We start from the raw sequence: 10,492 nt of genomic DNA, 5'->3' as shown, positions 1-10,492 counted from the left end.
CAGGGCCTGCTGGCCTGCCTGCAGACCTCCTGTATCCCACCTCCAGTTCTTTGCCTAAAGTGCCTCCTTTCAAATCTGCCACCTGGACTTGCACCCAAACTACATGCCCAGATGAAGCAACCCCCGCTTCTTTTAACAAGTTCTCTCTCCTTTCATATTTTCCTGTGGCTTGGCAAGTGTGATTAGAAAGCATTCCATGGCCTGCCTTGTATTCCAGTGTGTCGGTGTCGGTGCCATCTCCCCCATTAGCCTGTGAACCTTGGGAGTCATGTCTGAGCGATTCCCACATCTCTGCACAGCATAGAAGAGGCGATGTCAGTGGTGAATTCAGTCAAGTGGACAGAGAATATCAAGGAAGCAAGAGGCCAAGGCGAGTAAGTAAAGTTAAGAGACATATGTGACAAACTGGGGGAAAATATCTGCCACTTTATCATAGTCACAAGCTTGCCATCTTTAATATATATGAACAAGATTTAAACATAGAGGAAAGAACCCTATAAAAATGATCAGGGGATGTGGAAAGTTCACAGAAACAGAATGCAGGTGGCCCTTAAACATGGAAAGATGCCCAGACTTACTCATGCTAATATAAATGCACATTAAAACTACACTGGGGGCTTCCCTGGTGGCACAGTGGTTAAGAATCCGCCTGCCAATGCGGGGGACATGGGTTCAAGCCCTGGTCCGGGAAGATCCCACATGCCGCGGAGCAACTAAGCCTGTGCGCCACAGCTACTGAGCCCACATGCCACAACTACTGAAGCCCTTGCGCCTAGAGCCTGTGCTCTGCAACAAGAGAAGCCACCGCAATGAGAAGCCCATGCACCGCAACGAAGAGTAGCCCTCGCTCGCCGCAAAAAGAGAAAGCCCGAGCACAGCAATGAAGACCCAACGCAACCATAAATAAATAAATAAAAATATTTTTTTAAAAACTACATTGACCTACAGACATCTAGTAGAACACTCCACCCAACAGCAAGAGAATACACATTCTTCTCAAGTTCACATGGAATATTCACCAGGATAGACTATATGCTAAGCCTATGTAAGTTTAAAAGGATTGAAATCATACAAAGTATGTTCTCAACCACAGTGGAATTAAATTAGAAATCAATGACAGAAAGAAATATGAGAAATTCACAAACATGTGGACCTTAAACTATATACTCCTAAGTAACCAGTGGGCTAAAGATGTCACATGAAAAATTAGAAACTACTTTAAGATGAACAAAAGTGAAAGCACAACATACTAAAACTTATGGGATGCAGTTAAAGCAGTGCTCAGGGGGAAACTGATAGCTGTGGACACCTATATTAATAATGAAAGACCTCAAATCAATAATCCAACCTTCAGCTTTGGAAAACTAGAAAAAGAAGAGCAAACTAAACCCGAATCAAGTAGAAGAAAGGAAATAAGACTAGAGTAGAAAGAAATAAAATACAGAATAGAAAAAACAGTAGAAGAAATCAATGAAACCAGAAGTTGGTTCTTTGAAAAGATCAACAAAATTGATAAATCAGCTAGACTAACCAAGAAAAAAAGAGAGAAGACTCAAGTTAGTAAAATCAAGAATGAAAGACAGGATACCACTACTGCTTTTCTAGAAATAAAAAGGATTTTAAGGGAATACCATGAACAACTACATGCCAACAAATAAAAAACCCAGATGTAATGGACAAATTCCTGAAAAGACACAAATTATTGAAACTGGCTCAAGAAGAAATAGAAAAATCTGAATAGATCTATAAAAAGTAAAGAGATTGAACTATTAATTTTAAAATTTCCCACAAAGAAAACCCCAGGCTCAGATGGTTTCGCTTGTAAATTCCACCAAACTTGTAAAGAAGAATTAATACCAATCTTTCACCAGCTCTTACAGAAAATAGAAGAGGGAGGACATTCCCCAAGTCATTCTATGAAGCCAGGATTACCCTGATACAAAAACCAGACAAGAGCATCACAAGAAAAGAAAACTATAGACCAAAACTCTACTGAGACACCATTTCTGAGTAAGATTGGCAAAAAACCCAAAAGTTTAACAGCACATTCTGTAGACAAGGCTGCAGGGAAACAGAACTCTCATAAAATGCTCGTGGAAATGCAAGATGGTACAACCTCCATGGAGGGGAATTTTGCAATATTAGCAAAATTACACGTGCATTTACCCTTAATCCCAGTAATCTCACCGTTAGGAAGCTAGAGATGACTGGCAAAATGCAAAAGGAATGTGACAAGGCTTTTTGTTGCTATGTGATTTCTAAAGACCAAAACCCACTTAAGTGTCCATCTGGTTGAATCAATTTTCATCCATTCACTCAAGGATCTGGGCTACGCAGCTACAAAAAGAAATGAGATACGGCTAAGCAATCCCCAGGAAAAGTGGAGAAGTGCAAAAAAGCAAGGTGGGAATAAGTGTGTAAAGTCCTCTACCATTTATGTGAAAAAGATACATGTATCTATATAGACACAGAATTAATATTATATACTAATACTCTAAAGCAGACAGATTAAAACAAAAAAAATGTTTTAAAGTTTAATCGTGGGGAGATACTAAAGTTTACTAGGGGGGAGATAGAAATAGTAGCCAGACACTTCTAAATAAATCTTGTTTGCAGTTTTGACTTTGCAATAATGTAAATGTTTTATATAATTATAAAACAAAATTAAATTGAAAAGCCAATTTCTAAAAATCCAAGGGAAAATTCCGTAAGTGAACCCAATTGTGTATAATGTGTGCAGAGTGACCACACAGGGCAGAATCATTTCAAGTGATTAAAAAACCCTCATGTGATATACCTCAGGCCAAAAAGAACAACAAAACAATGTTTAAAACTGCTTTCAGTAATTGTATTGTTCGTGGTAATATTGGTATTGTTGCTCTGAAACTATACCTAGGATAAAGCAAAAGAGAAATTGTGTTAATGTCATTAGGATAAGACAGCATAAATGAAAAGAGACATAAATATAAAATCAATGACTTTAAGTAAAATCAGTTTCTAAAATCTGAATCGGAAATTATCAGTATGATCATGCTGCATTTTCTTTTATATATTATATAAGTTAATATAAATTGCATATATAAATGTATATAAATTATATATTTATATTATATAAACTGTTTATATTATACATTTATATATACATAAACTTCATAGTTCTGACTACTGAAAAGACCTAGAAACAATTCAATTCAGAAGCGGATACTGGTTTCTAAATACCACTTCCCACTAAAAAGAACCATGGCTCCTTGGAGGAATAGCCAAGTCCAGGTCTAGGGGAAGAAATGTACAAGATGAGCCCGATAGCAAGGAACTTCTCAGATGCTCCTGGTGTCATGCCAGAAGGATTCCGGAGCCCATGTGAAATTGGGACAATTCACAACAGTAAGGAAACAGTAAAGGAAATTAGTGTTGTGGATTGAAATGCATCAAGTATGTTTCAATCTATGAATTCACACTGACACGCTGGAAAAAGAAACATGTTAGTCACCTTGAGAGGGTGCCAGAGAACCAACTCATTACTCTGGAAATGGAAACCTTTTCCCTGCCTTTCCTGTGTGAACGGTGCTAACCGACATAGTCAGGGGAAGCTTCTCGTAGATGAATTCTACAAGAATAGAATAAACAAGGCTAATAAACGAGGCAGGGATGGTGGTGGTGGAATGAGGTCACCATCTTGCAAGTCTAGTGATGTCCAGGCTGTAGGCCATCGCCATCAAGGTCCGCTGACTTCACCGAAGGGAGAAAAGCGACATTAGGTGGAAGGACCGACACCATCCGTGAGTCTTGCCAGGAAGTCCTCCCTGGATCGGAACAGGCTTCGAGATCTCACTGTTGGTAGGGAAATGCAGGGGACAGAGGACCAGGAGAAAAACATCATGGGCTTGTCTCCGAGTCTCCTTGGAGGGAACCCAAACCAAGACCCCCCAGACAGAGTGTGGGCGCTGCCTCCAGCCGGGGCGCCCCTGCCGCCTTCTCAGGGGTCCACCCTGCAGGGACGCAAGGTCACTGTCCCCATGCCCCTCACCAACTGTGACCCTGTGACCGCAGGCAAGCTGCTCACTTCCTCAGAGCCGCGGTGTCCTCATTCCTCACCCAGGAGAAGAAGTACGCCCACCTCTGAGGCTGGGTGACGACTGAGTGGATTAATTCTCAGACTGCAGACCTGGTACCACTTAACTACCTGCCCAATGCTTCTTCCCTGTCGCTGGTCTTGGTGCCGTTATCATTGGCTCAGACGGCTCCCTGGACACGTAATAATCCTCACACACTAAGAACCCGTCCACAGCTCTTGGGCATCGTTCCCAAGCACTGGGTCATTGCAGGTGCCACACAAGGAGGAGATCCCCCCCCAAGAATGGGGCTGCTGCCCAGGATCCCCTGCCCCCTGCAGCCCTGGCTCAGCGCCTGCCAACAGGAATATAATATGAGCCACAGCGGTGAGCCCCAGAGGTCTTTTCAAATCTTCTAGTAGTCACTTTTTTAAAAAAGTAAATAGAAGCAGGTGAAGAAAATTAATAATACATTTTATTCAGAAAAAGAATCAGATTGCAAATTTTTTTTTATAGAGAAAAAATCACATATTTTTATTAACATAACTTGTTAGCATATTATATTCCTTTCTGGTCCTTTTTTCTCAAAGTACATTTTTACCGTTAGAATCAAACTGTACATAAAATTGACTCCTACTTTCCTCCTAGGATTAATCATATTGAAAATTAATATATTGAAATAAAATATATTAAAATACTAATAATATATTTTTAAAATAATACATTATTTTCAACCCCAAACATCCAAAATATCATTTCAACATGCAATCAGTAAAATATATTATCACCAGTCTTGGCCATCCCGTGTTTTTTATGCTCAGAGCACATCTCAGTGTGGACCAGCTGCATTTCAAGTGCTCGGTCACGAGGCAGACGGGGCTCAGGCCACCGTATTGCACGTGGCAGTCCCAGGGTGCCGGCCCCAGGAAGGAGGGGGGCTGTCTTGCAGAGTTCTGGGGATCCCATTCTCTCTGTGTTATCTGACCCTGAGAAGGGGTCTATGTGACAAGTAACAATCGTGTCCACTGGCTGGAGAGGCACTTACTGGCCAGCTGGGATGGGGCTGTCCTTGGCACTGACCATGTGGCTTCACGCTTTGTAGCCATGATGGGGCCCCTCCTGTGGGGCCTCCCTGGCCGCTCCCAGTCTGGTTCCTGATGTCCCAGGAATGCCCTGCATCAGTAATTCTGCCTTGACCATGCAGTCAGACCTACAGCCACTTACAGCATCCCCTCTGCCCCCGAGGAACTCCTGCTAAAAGCCATGAGTCTATCAGGCCTGGAGAGCCATCACCAGTTTATAAGGCAAACAACCCTGCTGCTGGGCCAGAGCAGCGGCTGGGCAGGCGGACACTGCCAGGCTCACTCCCAGGCTGTGCACTGGCAAAGCACGGCGGAAGTCACCCTTCATCCCCCGCAACCCGCATGCACCCACTCTGCTGGGACAAGGTTGTCAACCTTTGGTGGGCACAGACCTGAGAGAAGCTGCTGAAAGCAAAGGATGGACCCCCTCCCCAGAAAATGGCCCAGCCCCCCTGCCCAATCCTGCATCCACCTGCAGAATTCAGAGGCTCCCTGAGCCCCTGGGCATGCCCCAGGTGTGGGTACGACCTCCTGCAGCTTGCAGTGGGGACTGGTCCCAGGCTCAGGCTGCAGCCCCCGGGCTCTATGGGGTGAACACGACAGCCGGGGCCAGTCAGGCTCCTTCCCGCCTCACAGGCTCTCCGAGTAAGCAGCCACTTGGCTCACATGAGCCTCAGTCTCCTCATCTGTAAAATGGAAACTGCCCTAACGGCCCTTGGGTCCAGCCTGTCTGCATCTCTGTCCCTTCCTTGATGAGGGAGGCAGCCCAGGCCGAGGAGACTTGCAGGTGAGGGGCTGGGGGGTGACTCCCCTGCGTGGAGGGTCATGTAAGGGAGAATTTCAGGGTTTGGATTTCTTCTTTCCTGCCAGGCTGAGAAAGCTCACTGATCACTGGCCTAACCATGCGTATCATTATAGCAAACCCCAAAAGCTCTCCTCAGGGCAGTTTTGGGGTGACTATGGAAACAGGTCACTCGGGCTGCTGATGGAGTGGGGACCGTGGGTCTTAGGGGAGCCTAGACAAGGATGACAGTCACATGGGACTCACGCTGCCCTTGCACTGGAGTTCACCTCAACCTCTGGTCTAGCTTCAGATGATCTGAAAAGGATTAGGGATGATTAGTGCCATGTGCTGCCTTCCCCCAGCTCCCCAGGGCTGGGCACCGCCCGCCTGACGAAGGGCTTCTGAAAGAACCGTTTTGTCCAATTGTCTCAATTATGCAAATAGTGCTGACATTTCTAGCTGAAGGGCTGGTTGGGGGAGGGTCACTTCAAAGGGAAAGCTCTCGCTCCCCTCCCCTCCCCCCCAGATCCCAAGGCTGCTTTTGTGGGATCCCCCATTGAGCAGCCTGGCGGGGTTTGGTCATGGTTTCCTTTCCAGGCCTGGGAGCAAGGTCACGAGACTGTAGCCTCATGGGGATCATGAGGGCTCAGCATAGGGGCTCACATGCTCTTCCTGCGGATGTCCTCACTTAAAGGGTGGGCCCTCCTCAGCCATCCTCCTGCCTGGCCAGAGGAGGAGGCCAGCTGCACCCTCTCCACCCCGCTGCTGCGGCAGGTAAGCTCCGGTGTGGGTAAGCTCAGGCTGGCTGGACAAGGTCATGTGGGAATGGCCAATGAATCCATGCTCCCTGAGGGGACAGGCCCCTTGTAGCTGACCATCACCAGGCTTCAGCATCTAAATGCAGGTGCCGGGGGTCTGCTGAGAAGCCCCCAGCTCCAGGGCTCAGCCTCCTGGCCTCTCAGTCCGTAGCACCTCCACTCTTGCTTCCCGGAGAATGTGAGTCTTCCCGAGAGCCTCCGAGAGCACTGAAGTTCCTGGCATTTATCAGCCGATATTTCAACTGTTAGTTAAAACCTCAGGGGAAAGACTGATTCAGCTGTGAAGAGAGGTGGAGATTCCTTCTCAGCGCCAGGGGCAGTGGGAGCTGGTTTGTGGAAGGCAGTTGAGCAGTAGGTGCCCAAGTCCAACAATTTCATGTCTAGGGATCCATCCTAAGGAAATAATCCTAAAGGAGTAGTGTAAATATAAGCCAACATTCTAGAGCGTTGTTCACTACAGTCAGACATAGGAAACAATCCAAATGCCCCAAATAGAGGGTTGGGCACATAAATCATGGTCTATCCACAGGATGAAATGTAATGTAGTCACTTTTTAAATGACAGGAATGCATAATGACAATGTAGGATGATCATATTTTTCATTACACACATACACACACACAGACACATCTAATCTATTTATAGGAAAAAGCCGAGGAATACATTGAAATGTTAACCATTATTTTAGATGAAGGCTGTATGCATGATGTTTATTTATTCCTTTGTACATTTCTTTTTCTTTAACAATATTCTATAACAAATACATTTTCCTTTTGTTACCAGAAGTTGTATCTTTTTTTTTTTTAACCTTAGCAAATATAAGCAGAAATAGTGGGGATGTGGGGAAGGATGAAAATATTCACAGGAATTGTTCCTGGTTGACCAGGGATAGGAGATGAGAATAAAACAGGGGAGAGAGGTCGGGAGAAAAAAGACAAGACAAGTTTACTCTGTCTGAATTAAGTATTTAGGGAGGAATTAAGAAGGGAGATAGGCCTCTCTGGGAGTGGACTTGAATAATATGGGTTTGATTTTGGGGAAGGGTTGTCTTTGGGAATGTTCGCCAAATTACATTTTGCAAACCATCACGCAGCAGTTTTAATTCATGGCGTTTGCAGTGATATTTGTAGCATAAAGTGGTTGCTCTCTGCCGTGTATTTTAGGCCCCAGAAAATGTAATTGGAAACATCAATGAACGTTGAGGGTGTTGCTGTCATTGTTTATGTTTTATTGGTTATTTTCCAGGAAAAGTCTGGGATTTTGTTTGGTTTGGCTCTTTGCAACCTCATTTATTTGCTTTGCAAAGTTGATAAGTACAAGACACAGAATGACGCTCAGGCATCTTAAGTGGTTAGTCGTCATTCTGAACTAAGTGAAAACAAAACAGACTTTCTATTAACTTACAATCCTCTCAACTTGGAGCGTTAGGTATTTTTAGAAAATTCTCTTTTGCTTTGTTTGAAAATGTTTTCAAGACGTCCTATAATTCTGTATGCGTGTGCGTGCGCGCGTGCGTGTGTGTGTGTGTAAGTTCTGGACCTGGGAACATAGAAGCCCTCAACCAGGGAACTAATTGGACCCAGTCTCTGACCTAGAGATTAATGGGGTTCAACATCTTAACACCTCCATTAAAAAGACAGTCGCTGATTCACTTTGTTATACAGCAGAAACTAACACAACATTGTAAAGCAGTTATACTCCAGTAAAGATGTTAAAAAAAAAAAAAAGAGAGTCACCAGGGATAAGTTGATACATAGAAGGATCTTACCTGCCCCTCTTTTTCTAGCTTTAATATTAGACTCAGCAGTCAGTGAATGAATGACAGCATCCATTGGGAGCAACCAGGGTCCAGGAAACGGCTGGTGCATTGCCCCAGACACACATCACACACAGCAACAAGTTTCCTAGGCTCCCATAGAAAGCACTACTATAATTTATCTTTCCGTTTTCCAGAAACTGTGTCTTCAATTGCTATCCAAGGAGGGGGGAAGAATGCATTTATTATGCTAGAGATGCTTAAAGAAAACTAGCTAATGTCAGCCCACAGAACTCCCGTCCACAGCTGCTGGGGCCTTATTGTTGCTGGGTGCCTCTCCCCACTGCTTCTGGCTGTCACCCCCCTGGTCTGCCTTCTCCATGAACATGGGGAGGACAGAGTGTCCCACTTCTGTTCCCCAAGGGTTGGTCATGCTTGATATGCCCCAAGGTAAAGGTAATGCTGAATTAGCGGATGGCCTCTCTCCATTGGCCATGGCCTCCGTGGAAACAGGGCATCAGAGCGGGCAAATTCATCAGGCATGGTGAGGTAGAAAGCATGCCGGCCAGAGAGCATGACAACAGTATCCTTTTTCGTTTGTACTCGTTGTAAAGGTGATATATGAATATGTAAAGTTTTACAACCATGTGGAAGAGCCAAGTATAGGTCCTACTTCAAACACTTCTCCTAATCCACCCCCCACTGCTGACCACGCTTGGTGGTTTGATGTCCGTCATTCTGGACTAGGGCTGCCCGATCACCTGGGGCACAGACATCATTTTACATGGTAGAGTAGCTGCATCCAAAAAAGGTGAAGATATGTCAAAATAAGTGAAATTAATATAAAAACATATTTAACTCAATATATCCCCAATATTATCATTTCAATATGTAGTCAACATAAAAAGCACATTAGTGAGATACTTTGTGTCTTTTTTTGAATACAAAGTCTTCAAAATCCAGCCAAACATCTTTTCCTTTTGAGGTCTAATGTTAGACATAGCAAATGGTAGTTTGCTGTTTTACACTTAAACTCACAGCACATCTCAACTCAGACCGGGCTGGATTTCAGATGCCCAATAAGCCACATGTAGCCATTGGCTACCATGTTGGATTCTAGACGTTTACATCTCAAGGTTGGTTCTTGCACAGCTGGATAGTACCAGAAAGATCTTACTACAACTTTTTTTCGATTCATAATAGAGACAGTTACACTTTAGAACTTAAGAGTTCTACTTTAGTCTGTTTAATAGGTGCATGATTTGGTCCATCGTAATTGGTTCAACCAGTCCCCAATGTAGATGAATAAAAAATTGGTGGTTTCCAATTTTTCACTCAGTTCAGAAGATACTGCAATAAACACCCATATGTGGCCTTGTACACGTAAAGTTATTTCCAGATAACAGGCCCCTGGAAGTGGGTGTGCTGGTCAAGGGTGTGTGACTGAACTCTGACAGATGCTGTCCCACTCCCTTCCAAACACATGCTGTGAGAGGGATGCTGGCTCTCAGCCAGACTGGCCCCCAACTGGCCTTGGGGTTTGGACCTCAGTCCCCTTAAAACCAAAGTAAAACCTAAGGGTTGGCCTAAACACTCCTGAGTTCCTGAATGCCCAGCTCCATGGCCGTCATGGTGGTGGTTCCAGCCCATCCGTTCGGCGCATAGAGTGGTATGTGGGTGAGAGGTGCCCGCGTCACCTCCAGCAGGGCTGGCTTGGAGGGCAGGTGAGCAAAACAAGCTCCACACCACCTTGACTGAGGTCAGAAGACAACACTCAGCGAAGACCCTAACTCTGTTATTTGTACAATTACGATTACACTAATTCTTATTGATGTGAGATCATGTATTAAGTGTTGTCACAGCAAAGAGGCAGCGGGGCAAGGGAACAGCCCAGGCAGGCTGGCTCCTCAGTTGGCAGCCTTGGGCATGCCTCCTGACGGCATGGTATCCCGTACCCTTCCCCACCCCGGGGGCCCCAGCTCACACCACAGTCCCTGAGG

At 44.9% G+C, this 10,492-nt stretch overlaps 1 protein-coding gene across 1 annotated transcript in view; it reads left to right on the top strand.

The window, feature by feature from the left end:
- The first annotated feature begins 312 nt into the window (after positions 1–312).
- Positions 313–10,492, top strand: part of TRPM1 (transient receptor potential cation channel subfamily M member 1) — a 115,921-nt gene continuing 105,741 nt past the window's right edge. The window contains exons 1-3 of the mRNA XM_057542664.1: positions 313–374; positions 5,613–5,779; positions 6,649–6,692. Coding sequence (XP_057398647.1) covers positions 313–374; positions 5,613–5,779; positions 6,649–6,692 — 273 coding nt within the window. The remainder of the gene's footprint in view (positions 375–5,612; positions 5,780–6,648; positions 6,693–10,492) is intronic.

The sequence above is a fragment of the Balaenoptera acutorostrata genome, chromosome 3, assembly GCF_949987535.1.
Source record: "Balaenoptera acutorostrata chromosome 3, mBalAcu1.1, whole genome shotgun sequence".
NCBI classification, from domain to species: Eukaryota; Metazoa; Chordata; class Mammalia; order Artiodactyla; family Balaenopteridae; genus Balaenoptera; species Balaenoptera acutorostrata.
The sequence above is the reverse complement of the archived record's forward strand: the minus strand, read 5'-3'. Positions and strand labels throughout refer to the sequence as shown.